The sequence below is a fragment of the Silurus aristotelis genome (genome assembly GCF_946808225.1).
Source record: "Silurus aristotelis genome assembly, chromosome: 18".
Taxonomy (NCBI): Eukaryota; Metazoa; Chordata; class Actinopteri; order Siluriformes; family Siluridae; genus Silurus; species Silurus aristotelis.
Window position 1 is genome coordinate 15,726,267 of NC_139591.1, and position 18,607 is coordinate 15,744,873.

The window sequence follows — 18,607 nt, forward strand, 5'->3', positions numbered from 1 at the left end:
GAACCAATGAAAAGTCACAACCATTCAAACTGCAACAGTATGGCCAGATCACGCTCATTCATGAATCTATTGCTTTAAGGGGTGGAGATCAAATAAATAAACAAGAGATCTCGAATTACAGATAACGCCCCCCACAGCGACCTCCAGCAGGACCACACTGCTCCGAGTGGGAGGGAGAAGCGCAACACGCACAAAGGATTAGCAGATAGAGTAAAGACAGCAAGACACAGAGCCTGAGAAAGAGTAGGGAGAGGGGGGGAAAAGAGAGAGAGAGAGAGAGACAGGCAGTGAGAGAGAGAGAGAGAGAGAGAGAGAGAGAGAGAGAGAGAGAGAGAGAGAGAGAGGGGAGACAAGTTAAAACATAGAAAGTGTGAGAGACATACAAATAGAGTATGAGAGAGACACAGAGAGAGGAGAACAGTAAAAAGGAGCAAAAGACTGATTGAAGGAGAGACAGAAAATAGGGACAGAATGAGGGGAGGGGGGGTATGACACACAAAGAGAAGATTGAGAGAAAGAGAGACAGGGGGAGAGAGACAGCCAGAGGCAGAAAGACCAGAGGGAGTGAGACCAGCAGAAAGAGAGACAGGTGGAAGGGGGGACTGAGACATATGAAGAGAGTAAGACAGACAGAAAGAGAGCCCAACAGAGAGAGAGAAAGACAGAGAGAGAGAGACAGAAATATACAGAAAATATGAGTGAGACCGAAAGAAAGAGATGGACAGAGACACGGAGGGCATGAGATCAACAGAAAGAGAGAGAGAATAAGATCAACAGAGAGAGGACAGAAAGAGGGAGACAGACAAAAAGAGAGACAGTCATACGGTCACTGGGAAACACATCATCAGCACATTTACATATCAGGATTTCACATCACGCCCTACCTGTGTGTGTGTGTGTGTGTCTGTCAGTCAGAGAGAGAGAGAGAGAGAGAGAGAGAGAGAGAGAGAGAGAGAGAGAGAGAGAGAGAGAGAGAATCTAAGCAAACTGAACACATTCACAAAGCTCAAAGCTCAGACTCAAGCCTGAGTTTATAGGTCCTGTGTTCCTGCTTGCTAGTTTTCTGTGTTAGCATCATAATGTAAGCGGCTCAGCGGCTCCACACATCGCATACGACAAATATCGCCTTTCTGGCAAAATACAAGTCTACTTCGTTATTCGGAGGGCAGAAACACAGCAGCAGTGTCCCAACTTTGCACGATGTGTCGCGCCATTGCTGTGTCCATTCATTCTTCACAGAAATGAGCACGGACTGTAAAAATCATGATGAAGGGTCAACCCTCGACTTGGAGCGCGGGGAAGATACACTTATATCATTTGCACAATTCTGAAATTTACATTATAAATTATTATTAAAATAAACTATTGCCACTTTGACAAATATCTCAAAAAAAAAAAAAAAAAAACCCACAACGCAAGAGCTTGATTTAATGTGAAAATAACTTTGCATTCCTCTACAACTAGCCAGCTAGTCATCCTGCTAGCAACGTACAAACACCACAAAACACTTAGTCAAATAGGTGTTTCAAAGATTTCTGTTTACACCGTTAGCATTGAGTAGCTTTCGAGGAAAGCGTTTTTTAAACCAATTAACCAGCTTTTATTAGTAACAACATGATACTAACTAACTAAACTATGATTTCCGCTAGCGTCAATCCTGTAACAAACGGCGCCAGGTTACCTGTACAATGTTTTATATTAGCCATTACTTGAACCTGAACATGCGACAACAGAATACGGACTAATTACCTTTTCGTAAATGATAATTACACTTATGAGGTCAATTACAGGTTTACAGGTAAAAGCTCGTCAGTTAGCAGTCAGTCAGCGGCTCTCAGGCTAATAACAGAGGCTTGAAGGTAGTCAGCTACACAGCGCTCCTATTTATTAATGTATCATTCTGGGATACAACTGAATAAAATTACCCACAACTTTATTCAGAATCAAATCAATTCCCTGAACGTCAAATTTGAGCTCCGTTTCCGGGAGGCAACTTTAACCCTGATATGTTTTATATATATATATATATATATATATATATATATATATATATATATATATATATATATATATATATACACATATACACATATACACACATGATTATTTTTGTTTATTTCCGATTCGCATTGTATGCTAAAGCTAACGAGAACAAGTTTCACCGAAATTATGCCACAGTGTGGCAACTGCAAAAGTTTACTGTACTCCGAAATTGTCCGTTTTATAAAAAAAAAGAATAAACAAAAGACAAATGTAGGCTCATATGCTTTTAAATTAGGTCTTGTTTATGTATTCAATATTATATTCATGTATTCAATATTATATTAACATTTTCTGGGAGTTTAAGTGAAACGTTATGGACACCTACAAAGAATTTCAGAAACGCGCTTAAAATTCATATCTGGTGATAATCTGAAGCTTGCTCATTAGAAAAGTTTCTAAAGTTGCACAAAAATGTGACATGGACGTCATTGAGTGTCCGATTTGCTTCTATTGCACACTATAGGTAATTGATCACCGACTACAGTGACCAGTGAGGTAAAAATTAGGGAAATGTAATGATCACACATTGTATATGTTTGTTTTTGGTTTTTTATCCTGCTGCATGACAGGAAATACTTAGAAAGAGTGTGTTTGCTTTCTAGGACTTGCAGATATTAAGTATAAACTCTGATTGATTTCACTGGGGTTGTTTTATCGCTTGTGATTTTAGAGTCTCCTGTATGTTTTCTGTCTGCTGCCCTGGTCCTGAACACTGGTCTGACCTGTTGAAAGCGATGTAACTCTTCAGGTGTTAAAGGACCAAGGGATCATTCAAATGTACAGTGTGTTGATTAGGAAGTCGAAGCAAACACACTTGTGTTTTACCTGCCTGGTGCTGGGCAGAAAGCAAACCTGAAAGCAAAATTACCATTCCGAAAATTCAGCCAACTTGCCAAATGTGCAGGCTGCAAACTTAAATGACGGCTGCAGAGAGTTCACAGCGACTCGCCTACTGAGCCTAAAGCAGCCGATTTGCCAGCTAGCTCTGTAGGCGAGTCAGTGTAAACAGTGCTAACTGGCTAGGCTAACTACCAGCTAGCCAGGCCTTTTCTTGTTCTCGTTTAGAAGCAGTCCTTTCGCCAGCTATGATCATGAGCTAAAGTTAGTCTTTTTTCGCCGCGCACTTTAAAACGGGTCCGAGTCAAAACCGAGTCCAGCCAAGGGGTCGAATCTGGGCATTTTTGCATCCATTTGACCAGCGTGGCCTTGTAGCTAGCTAACAAAACCGCGAACCGCGGACTCGCCTAAGGTCACTTGCCCGTGGCCCCGTCGCCGCGTATCGGCCGCGCAAGGCAACGGCGCGGCGCGGAGAACGGGAAGGAGCTAGCTTAGCTCGAGCTAAACCAATCCGAGGGAGCGATGGATAACATTGAAGTTTCGCCGCGGCCCCGGATATGTTATCGGGTATTTCGTGCTATTCTCTTTGATCGACCACGGGTAAATGAAGTGATGAGTGCGGTGGGTTATTTACCTCAGGACTTGGGGCGATTCACAAAAAGAAATGGTAGTAAAACGGTTCGGATCAGCCTCTCTGAGCTCCCCTCTCCGTTCCTGTGTCGCTCTTTGCAGCTACTCCGAGTAATATAACAACAATAATCCGGGTCGGGAGGGTTCGTTCTTCTTCCTTCTCACTGCAAACATGAAGACTTGAGGGAGGTAAACAACATTCCTTTCAACCGGTGGATTTTTGCTCGGTTTCACACTCCAGCGAGGATTGAAAATGGCTGTAAATTTCCAAGCGATTTCAGGGAAATATTTAGCGGCGGAAAAAAAAAAAACCCCGAAAGACTATTGACGCGGTGATAAAAGAGATCCACTCAGACTCTCCCCCCCTCTCTCTCTGGCAGAACAAAATGCCGACCGGAAGTACCGCTGCGGGAATGACTCCCTCCACCGGCGCCAAACCGACCAGCAGCGACTCAGGCCGAATCCCAAACGACTTCATTTTGGACACAAGAGTGCTCACTGACCGCCATTATTATCTCACAGACTTAGTGCGTATGTATAGGGAGTAAGGAGCGATTTGGGATCCGGCCATATCTACTTCCGCTGTTTTTTTTCCTGCACGCTTTCTTTCCTACTACTAATTCTACAGTAGTCTTGAAAGAATCGTTATTGGTAACAAACCAATGAACAATCCTTTTCCCTTTTCAGTGCCAAAGTTGTCCTAGCAGGGTAACTTTACACATACAGGTTCATGAGGGTTTTTTCCCCTTTATATCTGGACGTCTACAATAAATGTCATGCCTCATGCAGCTGTTCATATTTTTATGAGTTCTAATTAATTAACTTTAAAATAAAATATTGCTTTAATTTTTTATTGTATTTTTTTTAGTTTTTTTTTTTAATGGTGTTTTACTTTTTTTTTTTTTTTTTTTTTTTTTTTTTTTTGCAAACGCACAAATGCACAGAGATGCATGTCTGTTCCAAGTATACCTAAGCATAGATTTTGTTTAAGACCTTAGCGGTGAAATCTGTCTTATTATTGAACTATAAATCAAGTGTAGAGGGAAACTAGCACTGCAGATGAACCAGAAATCTTACACCTCTACTACAAATCTCTCATGTGATGAAAAATCTCAATCCATGTGATATAGTGAGAAATTATAAGATCCCACTGCTATGTTAAAATAATAATAATAAATAAATAAAATAGTGATGACTTTTTAGTATTCAAGTACTTAAGCAATTATTTTTTTTTCCAAGCATAAAATTGATAAAGAATTAATCACAATTTAATGGCATTTTGTGTCATTTCTATGTTTATGTAGATTAAAAATTATTTTCTGTTTTCTTTTATGAAGTATCAAGTTAAAAAAAAGAGATGAATCAACACTAAAAAGGTCAGACTCACTACACAGCCAACACAAACCAAAATATCATGACACCCACTATGTATGGGAAAAATGGCAGTAAAATTGCTATACTGTTCAACACTAATATTTAATACTCTCTAAAATACATAATGTCCAGTTTGCTCAACTTTGTTTCAGTCAATTGGCGTAAATTGCTAACATGTTTGATTTTAAAGATGTGTGGTTCAGGATTTGAGATTGCCAATCTTGAGATTAAGCATATCTACTGGCAAAAATAAATATTTCAAGTTATCATATTATTTTACCTTCATTGATTTTGAAGATGCTTTTTGTCAAGAGGGACTCAGAAATGTCTCAGTATCCAGTTTGAGCTTAAGGTCTTTTTAGAGATTTAAAAAAAAAAATTCTGTCACTAATGTAAAATTGAATCTATGCATTTTTCGTGTTTTAAATTTTTCCGGTCAAATTTTTCTACATAGAAGTATTTAGGATTATTCATATAAATGTTGCTATATCAAGTATCGTGTTACTTTAACAAACTCTGCTTTAGGTCACTTAGGTCAGTTTAGTAAAAGTCTAACTAAAAATGTAGCAAACTACAACTTGTTGTGAAACACTATAACTTTATTCAATTTCACTTGCTTTTATATTTACCCAGAAATTGACACACGTGCCAACACTTTACCTGTAATGGTTTGCAAAAAAAAAATCTCTGCATTCTGACAAAATGCATGTATCTCATTTATGACAGATTTTTATTAGATTTTTGCAAATCCACTCCTCCAGTGACGCTTCGCTTAACTATTCACACATGGTCTGTGCTTCTGTAAAACCCACTATGTAACCAGGATTAGAATTATGTGTTTATTTCTCTATGTTAATTCTATATCATTTTTTGTAACATTATTATTAAACATTTTATTAACAAACCTGCTATAATATGGATTTGAACACTTTTGTTAAAAATGTAAAAAAACACCAGCTGTATTTTCTGTTTAAATACTAATAATTAGAATATTCACAATAAAAAATAATAACAATAATAATAATGATAATAATAATAATAATAATAATAATACACATGATGAATGCAGTTTTTGTACAAGTCATTATCAAAAATGTATTAGCTTTCTCAAACCTGTGATACTTTTATATTTACAATTTCTGTTTAATTTTAAGTGAAATTTACCTGATAATGATGATTATTATTATTAGTAGTAGTAATACTAATAGTAGTAGTAGTAATTGTAATAGTAGTAGAAGTAGTAGTAGTAGTAAAAGTAATAGTAGTAGTTAAACACCACCACTATTTTGATTTATTTCAATGAAATCCTTCTAAAATATTTATTAAAACAGGAAAAATGATTCATTTAAAAATACACATAGCTTTAAGTGTTTCTTTTTAAAATGAAAACCCTCATGCAATTTGTTATAGAAAAGTATTATAATATAAACATGTATAGCAATAACAATCATTCTAAAAGTATATAATATTAATAATAAATGTTTAGAACTTTTAAATATGTTGGTAAAGCATTAATTTGAATTTAGTTTGTAAACAGCTCGCGACCTCCCTCTTGCGGTAGACATCTGAAGGTGCACACACAAAAACAGCAAGTGCAGCACACATCACAAATACACAGTGCGCACCAAGTTACACTATCTAAACAAACAATTACTACAAATGTTAAATTATTTGTTAGTGTATGGGTTCTTTACTTTGATAAATAATATTTTGCACTTTCTCAGGTTCATTTTCACGTGGTACACGTCATACCTATTACCCACATTAACATTTCCATAAAAAAATACGGACAATACGATTATACATAATTATATTTCAAGCATAACTAAAAGAAAGCCATTCACTCACAACTCTATTATGATTTATGTGATAAAAAGTTTTAATGCTAACCTAAACCTCCTAATGGTAATGGTAAAAGTTTGTAAACATCCAAATGGTAACAGTTTGACTAAAATGTGTGAAATGTTCATTGCATAAGTTCTTGGTTATGTAGATATGCAGACTTTTAAAAAAAAGAGACAACTAAGGTGCCAAATCGTTATTATTTTTTCATTATTATGATTAGTTATGATGATGGTGATTATTATTATTATAGATTATTAAACTTATTTCAAGATATTTTACTTATTTAATTTAAGTTCAATTGAAACTAAATTTTGTTACACTGGAGCTACATTTTGATAGTGGCAAAAAACAAAAACAAACAAACAAAAAAAAACCCAGTTCATGCAATAAGTTTAATAATCTAGAGAAATTGTATTTTTTAATGTGAGAACTTAAATGTTTTAAATGTAAGGCAACCAAGTGTATGAAGAAAAATGTAAGTCAACACTGTGGAACAAACAAACACAAATAGCAGATGAGCCTGATGAATTCATGGCATGATAACTGCTACAAGAATCTACTGCAAAATATAACCATTTTAAGTAAATAGTCTCACAACATCATAATCTTGTGCAGAGTTAAAAAAAAAAGTTTTCTTATTGGATTTTGTTCCATCAAATTCGCCCTTAACCCTGACCTGTTTCCCAACATCTCCAGATAAACTGCATATCCATAACATGGTACTACCACCATCATGCTTCACTGTGGAGACCATGTGGGATTTCTGCTTTGTTAAAGTTAAAGTTTCAGCAGATTTGCTGAGAATTTCAGCAGATTTGCAGAGAATGCACAGATTTATGCATTTATTTATGTTTTGGATATGACTGGCTTCTTTTATCAGATTTGTGGTTGTCACATAATTCTGTTTAAAGGCAAGAGGACTCATTAAAAATATTGTGATTCCCAATTTGTACTTCTGCAGCAGCAAATATAACACAGTACAACAAAGAGTAGTTGGTAAAACACTTTCAGTACACAAGATCCTCTCTGGAGAATAATGCAGTGTAACATTATTAACAAAATGTCTTGATATCAATAGATTTTCAATAGAATTTCTGCTATGTGCATAAATATTTAATGCTTTATTATTTATTATGGGATTAAAGTGTTGGTAGGCGGTCATCCTTTATGTAATATGAATTGACTGTCATTGCTCAGATTGTCCACAAAGAGGCAGTAAAAGCCAACTTTCGGTTTTGTATACCGCAACTCGGATATACTCGGAACTATTTTCTTTTCAATCTAATACCAAGTAATTTCAGGACCAGTATCATCGATATCGATACTCACGCGATATTTTTAAAAGCCATGATTATAAATATTACATAGACCTCAATCGGCTGGACCTTTTTTTTTTACATTTATTTGTAAAATCAAAATGTCTTCAAAACCATGATTAATCAAACAAATTAATCAAACTAACAAAATATAATCCTATGACAACTTTTTTGTCAAAAAAACGTTCAAACGGTCAGGTCGTGTTTCTATATTTATTTTATAGTTACTTTCTTTTTTATAGGTTTTTGTGAAGGAACAAGAGAATGTAGACGTTTCTTTTTTGTCTGATCCTGCTTTTGAAAAAAAAAAAAATCTCTCAGAAGGTACGAATGACTGATCTGTAATTTAATCCCAATAAATATGACAGAGTGCTGAGTTGTTTGCTGACAATGAAAGTATTACTGTATAATAGGTTCAACAACAAAAATCATGTTAGTAATTGATAATACTCTCAATCTCCAAAACATTGTAAATAAAACAAATAATAAAATCACAGCCATTCTGGCTAGATGTAAAAAAAAAAATACATTCATATAAAAGTTAGTCTGTGGAATGAAAGATTTTAAATCACAAATTGTATACAGCATCACAACCAGTCACAACTGAACTCAACCTTTGTGCTTTGGAGAACCATAATTATACAAAAAAAGAGCATGGACCAGGACTGAACCCTAATTAGCTTATAAGACTTATAATGTCTGTAAATGTGTTTAATACATAGTATGCTAGGAAATAAGTTGGAAAATACCTACAGAGGTTCACTTTATGTCATGCCCCAGTTAGTTTTGTGTAGTCCTGTTTTGTGTTACATTTTGTTTTTTGTGACCCATTTATATTTTCATTGTTATTCCTTGTTGTTCATTTGAGCAATTTCTTTATGGGTAATCCTTCACAGCAGTTTTTTTGTTGAACAAGTTCTCATATGATTCCTTAAATTAGTTTTTTATTATATATATATATATATATATATATATATATATATATATATATATATATATATATATATATATATATATATATATATATAGTGGGTACGGAAAGTATTCAGACCCCCTTAAATTTTTCACTTTTTGTTATATTGCAGCCATTTGCTAAAATCATTTAAGTTCATTTCTTTTCCTCATGAATGTACACACAGCTCCCCATACTGACAGAAAAACACAGAATTGTTGACCTTTTTGCAGATTTATTAAAAAAGAAAAACTGAAATATCACATGGTCCTAAGTATTCAGACCCTTTGCTGTGACACTCATATATTTAACTCAGGTGCTCTCCATTTCTTCTGATCATCCTTGAGATGGTTCTACACCTTCATTTGAGTTCTCCAAGATGGTGAGAAATAAGATTCTCTGGGCTGATGAGACCAAGATAGAACTTTTTGGCCTTAATTCTAAGCAGTATGTGTGGAGAAAACCAGGCACTGCTCATCCCTTGTCCAATACAGTCTCAACAGTGAAGCATGGTGGTGGCAGCATCATGCTGTGTGGGTGTTTTTCAGCTTCAGGGACAGGACGACTGGTTGCAATCAAGGGAAAGATGAATGCGGCCAAGGACAGGGATATCCTGGACGAAAACCTTCTCCAGAGTGCTTTGGACCTCAGACTGGGCTGAAGGTTTACCTTCCAACAAGACAATGACCCTAAGCACACAGCTAAAATAACGAAGGAGTGGCTTCACAACAACTCTGTGACTGTTCTTAAATGGCCCAGCCAGAGCCCTGACTTAAACCCAATTGAGCATCTCTGGAGAGACCTAAAAATAGCTGTCCACCAACGTTTACCGTCCAACCTGACAGAACTGGAGAGGATCTGCAAGGAGGAATGGCAGAGGATCCCCAAATCCAGGTGTGAAAGACTTGTTGCATCTTTCCCAAAAAGACTCCTGGCTGTATTAGATCAAAAGGGGGCTTCTACTAAATACTGAGCAAAGGGTCTGAATACTTAGAACCATGTGATATTTCAGTTTTTCTTTTTTAATAAATCTGCAACAGTGTCAACAATTCTGTGTTTTTCTGTCAGTATGGGGCGCTATGTGTACATTAATGAGGAAAAGAAATGAACTTAAATGATTTTAGCAAATGGCTGCAAAATAAAAAAGAGTGAAAAATTTAAGGGGGTCTGAATACTTTCCGTACCCACTGTATATATAAAATACACACACACACACACACACACACACACACACACACACACACACACACACACACACACACACATGCACGAATACATACAACACCATCTTTCCTTTTTATTTTAAATTTTATTCAAAACTATATTTACCATAGACAAATACTACAGTTTCATTTAATTCAGTGTAGACTGAAAACACATACAGTATTTCATTTTGTGTGTGTGTGTGTGTGTGTGTGTGTGTGTGTGTGTGTGTGTGTGTGTGTGTGTGTGTGTGTGTGTGTGTGTGTAGATCTAAGGGGCAAATAACCAACAGGACAAACAAAATTCCTGTAGACACAACAAAAAAAAGAAGCAAGGATCACAGTTTTCCATTTGAGTGAGTTAGTAGGGGCTCAGCTTGTTTGTATCTGTAATATCGGACCCTGAATGTATCTGCTTCCCAACATTCACACTCTGTTCTAGCTCATTGCAGTTTCAGGAGACAACACAATGTCATTCATGATATCTATTAACTCTTCAAAGCTGTATTATTACACAATATGCTATTTAGAAAAAGATTTAAAAATTATATATATATATATATATATATATATATATATATATATATATATATATATATATATATATATATATATATATATATATATATATATATATATATATATATAAAATCTATTTATGTTAGCAAATGGTAGCAAAGGTGTAGCATTTCAATTCAAACATTTGTTTCAAGTCTGCTACCAGGATAATCTAGAGATAAGCGAGGGAAATAAATGCCAGTATGTATTTAGAAATATCATAGACATGATTCTCCCAGCATTACAATAAAGACAAGGTAAGTACAAAGAAAACTAAGCAAATCTTAACACCACTTTTTTGACTGAGTGAATAAATCAAAGCCTTATAAAGCTAGTTGACATTTTACAAAAAAACTGGTGATTTTAAAAACAGGGGCAAAATAGAGAAGCATGCAAGCATTTTTTATTATGTAGTGTTTAATACATTTAAGTCCAAAACCAGTACAATGCTTTAGACAAATAATTAACCAGCCCATTTTTTGTCCAATCGATCAAGTAAATTGTTCAATCATGTGACACACAACCATCTAGTTTCATTCAGTTGCTTTTACATTACAATCTTCAGGTTAAACATCATGATTTTTCTCCCAATTCAAATCTCTACTTTACTTTTTAGAGTCCACCATCTTGTCTTACCTGTCTAAACCTTCTCTACTGCCCAAACCTTCCAATTCCAGCAGGTTATCCTTACCTACAATGTGCCCAGTCATAATATTAACAATAAATCTTAATTGATTCATGAGTGATGAATAACGTAAAATAAGAAATAGATGAATACTGGAAACGAGACACAGATACAGTAAGTAAGGAATGAAAAAGTACCAAAAGTAGCCAATGAAAAAGAAATAACACTCATGCTCTCTTTCTCTCTCTCTCTCTTACACACACACACACACACACACACACACACACACACACACACACACACACACACACACACACACACACACACACACATACACACACACACACACATTTAAAGATTCTGAGAAATCCCTGTATGGGCACACACACCGCAACAGGACTACATCTTGGTTTCGCTGTCTTGAGGTTTCTCGTTCTCATACTCTTTATCTTGAGGAATCTTCTGGTAAGGCTTCTTCAATTCGTTCTCCTCCAATACAGAGTTGCCCAACTCCAAATCGGCGTTCTGCAGCTCATCTTGAGACAGGAACTCCACAATGCCTGCTCCTATAGAGTCGCCCAGCACGTTTGTCGTTGTGCGCAGCCGGTCTCTGTAAAGAGCATCATCATCTCCATCAACATTAGAATCATCACCTTTATTTAATCATTTTAATTTTTTACCTTTATACTTCCTCAGTATAAAGGTGCTTGTACTTTCTTTTCAAATTATCCACCCCAGTTTAAGAGCTAGGACTTTTTCCTACCCAATTAGCTCTGCAATTTATGGGAAGGGGATTCTATTTGGAATGATTAATTTGCCTAACCTAATTATGTTTCTATGTTAAAACCAACTGAAATTACATGAAATTCTCCCCAAAAAATAGAGCGAGACTCATGGGCATTTAGAAGTGTGTCACTAGGGTAGATACAGAAAAAAAAATATCAACCACGTGTTAGAAAGCTTAATGTTAGGAATTAAGTTTCAAAGGAAAGCCTTAGTTAAATATGTCCCTACTGATTCATAATTATGTAATAATAATAATAATATAGAAATAGCAATTGGTCATTGATATAAAAGACTGCGTATCACTCACAGGAACCAATCAACTGCAATGATAAGGCTGATGTCATCAGTAGGGAGGCCAACCGAGGTTAGCACAATGACCATGGTGACCAGTCCAGCCTGGGGAATTCCAGCTGCTCCAATACTGGCAGCTGTGGCTGTGATGCTGCTCAAATAAACAAAAGAACTATCATAGCATGGGAGTCTGAACTACATACTAGTGAGTTGATCTATAATGGTTTGTATAACATGAATAATATTAATAGTTTTTAGCTTGTTATACAACAATAAATGGCATTCAATGTCATATATCAGCTTTGTGAAACTGATATTCTGAAACTGATTTAAAACAAATATTTTCTTAACTCAATTTTTTTAGAGACTGTCCGAGTGCCATTTACTCTTTATATTTGGAATTCTGAAAAATGTTCAAACATATTTCAATAAATAGTTCTTATCTGGGGTTTTTTCCTGAGACATAAATATATTATAAGTATTATACAAAGTTTTACTGTTCATAGTGAATGCTAATGAATTGGTCAACTTTTTGTTTGTGAAAGCAGATATTTTTTTCAACATATTTAAATAAACAAAAAATATATATATTGCAAATATTTCCACCTAATAGTTATGATCTGTCCGAAGTTCATCTCCATGTTGTTGACCTGGGCGATAAAAATGGCAGCCAGTGCCTCATACAGCGCCGTTCCGTCCATGTTTATGGTAGCACCAACTGGCAGCACAAAGCGGGTCACCCTTTTGTCAACTTTATTGTTCTCCTCTAAGCACTTGAATGTAACGGGCAGAGTGGCTGAACTGGAAAAGCAGGCACAAGAGGAAAATAATAGTGCAAGTTTTAACACAACAGTTTTAGCAATTTTAGAGATTTGGTCTCAGAAGTTGCTTTCAGATTTACCTGGATGATGTTCCCAAGGCGGTGATTAAAGCCTGCAATAAGCCAGTGATAAAGATGAAAGGGTTCTTCCGGGTGATTACAAAGTAGAGAGTGGGTAGAATAATAATTCCGTGGATTAGGAGGCCTATGATGACAGTCACGGTGTACATTCCTAGTTGCCCTCCCATTTCAGTGATATCGTCCATTTCCACAATTTTGCCAGCGATCAAAAAGAGGATACCGATGGGTGCATACCTTCAACGAGCAGAAATCAAGTTAATGCGATATAATTGTCTTCAAATACAATTCTATTGAAATTACCACCTGTATATAGTGCTAATAATAGAATGCAATGTGACCCATTATAATTTGGTTCATGCATAACAACACCCACCACATGATGAAAGCCACTAGACGCATAATGGCCTCGTTGAGAGAATCAAAAAAATCCCTGAGGGCTTGGCCCTCCTCCTTCATATTCCCAATGATCAGGCCAAAACACATGGAGAACACTACCAGGCCGAGGGCGTTGACTCCACTTGCTGTGCCAGGAATTGGGATGATCTCTTCCTTAGCAATTTCTTGGGTGGCATTGGTCAGGTTGAAAACGCTTTCATTCGCGATCACCTTCACATGTACAATTCTTTTGCCATATTTGGTTTTGAACTGTGGGGAGATGGATTAAAGGACACAATTAGAGAAATGTAAAAGAAATCTAAACTAAGTAAAGACAGACCAGATACATAGTTGTGTAGTTGTATTCCCACTTTATCAAACAGTAAAATGTAAATAGATATTCAACTGTACATTTTACTACTGTTATACAATAAACCACTATATATTTTCTATTACATAATAGCATTGTATTAGATGGGAACTAGTAAATGCAAATGGAGATCTATATGCAAGACCAATGTTTTGTTTGCCATGTAAATCTGCATAAATATGAATGAAACAATGCTCCATTTAATATTAGTGAAATGTATTCTCTCAGATCCAGCTGGCACTAATATGTTCCTGTGGAGCATGTCCGGACCACAGTGTCTTTTCCACTGTGCCATCCATGTCATTGTGTGGGCCCCAGCAGTTCTCAGTCTCTTGGTTTCCAAACCCCTTCTTCCCCATAACGTCCGACCATGGTGTTGCTTCCCTGCCAACACTCTACCCACAGCTGTGTCTTCTTAAATTTACAATTTATTCTATCAAAATGCTAAATGGGTCTTGCACCTCCCTTTCCTAGGATCTAAAGTTAAGTATTTCGGTCTTCAATAAAAAAAGCTAATACTTTGTCATTAGTTGTTATACATGACTGCACCATTAAAACAGTGACAGCTCCCTCAGAAGCTGGGTGTATTCAATAGTAATAATATATTCTTCACTAAAGCTTTTTGATCAGCCTCTAAAAAACTTTAAATCAAAGCCTCATTAAATATCATGAGAAACTGGTTTCCTGCCCAACAGGGAACCAAATGTACAAAAAGTAAAAGAAACCATTATCCCATGACCACATCTTTGTTTTAGACATATTTTGAGATTCAGATATAATATTAGTTTGCAGAACAAACCTGTAACAGTGTCAGCCAAGAATATGTGTTTGAGAAAATCAGTTACATTAGACAATAAAGCTGTCCAGACAATATCTACCTGCTGTGTGCAAGCTTGAACCAAGTTGGGCGGAAACATATTTCTGAAAAAGAAAAAAAGAAAAAACATGAAATAGTCATAGACTTTAGGTCATATGTCACAACTCATAGGCAAGTCTGTTCTGCATTACCTGATCAAGTCCAGGAAGGCATCAGCAGGACTTATTTGCTCGATTTTCTGCTGCTGAGCAAACTCATCTTTGGAGCCTTTGCCGGGGTGAATGATGAGTACCATGATGATTCCAATGAACACAGCGATGAATGTTGTGGTCATGTAGTACACCACAGCTCGCATCCCCATCTTCCCTGAAGCTCGACTGTCAAGCGCTGCCATGCCTGGTAAGCAAATCCTTGATCAATTCAGGGTACACAATGATGCAAATGACCTATAATTTATTGATTTGTGTAGCCAGGTGCTTTGTTACATCAAGAACCCAGGAAGGGGTTGATGGGAAAAAGAGAGCCAGAAACTTTTAATTTCAGTACCAATAAATTTAGCTACACAGATCAGTGTTTCACTAGAGGAGTTACAGAAATAACAAGCAAGCAACCACCATTACCATGTTTGCTACACCACCAAGATCGGATTTACCACCCATGACCAGGATGTTTGGTCAGCGGCAAACTAGCACAAACTAACATTATCCATTGTGGGCTACTTTGCCATTCTTGCTTGTTTAAGCAGTTTTTTTTCTTTAAAAGTGGAAGTCAGACAAAATTGAAGAAATAAAGTATGAATCATGTGGTTTTAAAGGTTTCCATGGCATGGCCCCAAAAGAAAGCATCAGAAAAGAAACTGTGCTGAAAGCTGTTATGTTGCATTCACATGAGTGAAAAAAGCGTCTATTGTGTGAAAAGGAGATGTATGTGTTCTTTTAATCCTGTTAAGGGCAGCCTTGTTGGAGGCCTTTTCTTTCAGTTCATGTTTTCCTATTCTCTCAGCCACACCCCTCTTTTCCTCAGTCCTGCACTTCTCATCACCCTTAACCCTGTTAAAACCTGTATCTCTCTCTCCCTCTCTTCTCTCTTTCTCTCTCTCTCTCTCTCTCTCTCTCTCTCTCTCTCTCTCTCTCTCTCTCTCTTTCTCTCTCTCTCTCTCTCTCTCTCTCTCTCTCTCTCTCTCTCTCTCCTCACTTTTTTCTTCTGTGACAAGGCTGAGAAACTCCTTCACCTGCCCAAACCTTCAGTGGCTCTCTGCATCTCCACGGAAACACCAAACAGTTTTTTAGCCAAACCAAAAAGAACCCAGTCACTCAATTTAGGTACACAAAAATAAATAAATACTAAGAGTAGACAGGACAAAACAGCTCTGTCTTACATGTCACCCTCATGGCCCTCCTCAGCCCCTGACAGAATGAAGGCATTTGGGAATAGAGCAATCAAACTGACCTCTAAATAGAGGTCGATGCCATATCCCATATCGATAATTTTCATAAAAAACAAGAATTGTATGTTACTGTGATTAACAGACTGTTTTTCTAACTCTCTGCATGTGTGTCCATGGAATGCAACAGGACAATATAGATTTGATGCGAGAGGAGAAGGTCACTTTGTATCTTTTATATGGGTGAAACGAAGCAGGACGGAGTATACAAAGGAGTCAGGCTTAGTTTGACCCATCACAAACTTCACAGCACTGATGAGCTGCAAAACCTAGTCTAGGTTTCTTTGACTTCTCAGGACAACCTCAGCTTCATTTCAGCCATTTCTTGAACTGCACCTACAATGAAGGCACTCTGTCAATGGCAGAAAAATGGAGTTCTATGTGCATCACACATGATGTCCTAATTGTAATTTTACTGAGAAAAACATCATCTAATCTCACCATGTACCAATGATCGTTACAACACAATACCAGCCTGAGCTAAGATTTGCGAATAGTATTTTCAGTGATGTGACTTCAAATAAGTAATTTTTCCATTAGAGCATAAGGAATTGCAGGTTTTATATGCAAAAATGTTGCCATATTTTTGCATCAGGTGATAAACTATAAAAGGGACTAGTTGTTGATATTGTCTTTCATACAAACCTGTGATCAGACTGGACACTAGCAAGGGGAGGACCAACATCTGGAGCATGCGCATCAAGAGCTCTCCGGGGAAGGAAAAATATTTTACCTCTCTGTAGGACATCTTATATGGCCGCAGGGTAAATCCAAGTATGAGGCCTGATCACAAAAAGAACGTCAATGATTATGGGTTTTTATGACATTATAAAGTCATTATATACAGCATGTACAACATAGCTTGCTATATTGACTTTTGCACTGTTTTTATTTGTTTTAATACTTACTTAAGATCAGATGCTACTCAAATGCCAACAAAATGCTACTAAAATGTTTACAAAGACTTTCAAAAAGGTAGAAGTTGTCTTTTCTTAAAGAAAAGTAATATTTATGCATACAGTTTACCCTGGTTATGTATGATGTGGAGTATTTAAAATATATGTCAGTGTAAAGAAATGAGAGAATGTGCTTGCCAAGAAGAACTGCCGCGATGGTAAACAGCACAAATGCATTCCTCCTCAAAAAGGTCTTAACATCGTCTTTGGTGATGTCCGCTACTTTCTTCTTGGCCTTCAGGGAACGCAGTTGGATATCCTCACGAATCCGCTGCACCCGGCTGCGAGAGCGAGGCTTCTCCCCGGTGCTTTTGGTCATGGTCGCTGCTTTGACCTATCTCTAAACTCTGGACAAATCTGCAGTCTGACCTGACAGAGCAAGCTTACTGATCTGAGAAGAAAAAGTGTTATTTTTAATTTTTTACAATTAAACTGTCTACAGGCAGAAACAAACAAAAAAACAAAGCGAGTCAGCTGTGTTCAGAAAAAAAATCCACTGGCTTTTGACTTGCATATGGGCATCTGATTTTATATTCAACAATGGAAAACAATTAAAGTGAAGCATCATACATATTTAGTCACATGTAAATAACTGATGAGGGTTTTTTGTGACTAAGACCTGAACCTGCCTCCTTCTGAACATGGAAGCTACTGACTAAACCAGATTGCAATCATTTAGCATAAGTTCTCACTGGAAAAAAAATCAAAACACAGCCTGTGTAATGATTAAACATTATCTAAAGTTCAAATCCAAACTCATCTATAAGTCAATTAATAGAATAAATGGATAAAGAATAGAATAGAATAAATGGAGCGAATGATTACCACACTTACTCTTCTCAGCACACTCAGTCTCCACACTGTAATAATAATCACTCAGTTGGTATGTTAAAAAGGTGATCCGAATGTGCTAGAGGACTTAAAGCGTTCTTCAGTGGTGCAGTGGTGGAACTTGTCCGTCCAGACTAAGAAGCAGTGTGTAGAATGATGGAGGTGATGCCAGCTTCAGCAGCTGAGATGTTCCCACAACACCCTCAGCTCACAAGGGGAGGAGATTACAAATGGAGACAAAGGGAGGGTGAAGTGGAAGGGGCGAACTTGATCAACAGTATTGGGTTTGGGAGAAAGCTTGCACTATTAATGGCAATAACAATTATTCTTAGTGAGCCAAAGCTCATCTTGTTCTTTTTATTCCACAACTGGCTTCAATTATTTATTAATTATATTTTTAAAATAATTTTATAATCTTATAATAGTCTTATGTTTACCGTGTTACATACTTGAT

The 18,607-nt window shown here is 36.6% G+C and overlaps 2 protein-coding genes across 4 annotated transcripts in view; both read right to left on the reverse strand.

Annotated features, from left to right (window-relative positions):
• Positions 1-3,911, reverse strand: part of nipblb (NIPBL cohesin loading factor b) — a 33,607-nt gene extending 29,696 nt beyond the window's left edge. For 2 of the 3 annotated variants that reach the window (XM_083569463.1, XM_083569462.1), the window contains exon 1: positions 3,515-3,911. The gene's annotated coding sequence lies outside the window, so the exon portion shown is untranslated. The remainder of the gene's footprint in view (positions 1-3,514) is intronic. The other variant, XM_083569464.1, reaches the window with a different exon arrangement.
• A 7,231-nt stretch (positions 3,912-11,142) lies between these two features.
• On the reverse strand, positions 11,143-18,376 carry slc1a3b (solute carrier family 1 member 3b). Its single transcript, XM_083568537.1, has 10 exons — positions 18,157-18,376; positions 17,461-17,713; positions 17,012-17,149; positions 15,114-15,318; positions 14,984-15,026; positions 13,734-14,005; positions 13,361-13,594; positions 13,066-13,260; positions 12,476-12,610; positions 11,143-11,992 (listed from the first exon to the last, which is right to left on the reverse strand). The coding sequence occupies exons 2-10, from the start codon at positions 17,639-17,641 to the stop codon at positions 11,782-11,784; spliced, it is 1,614 nt and encodes a 537-aa protein (XP_083424663.1). The 5' UTR covers positions 17,642-17,713; positions 18,157-18,376; the 3' UTR covers positions 11,143-11,781.
• Between the last annotated feature and the right edge of the window lie 231 nt (positions 18,377-18,607).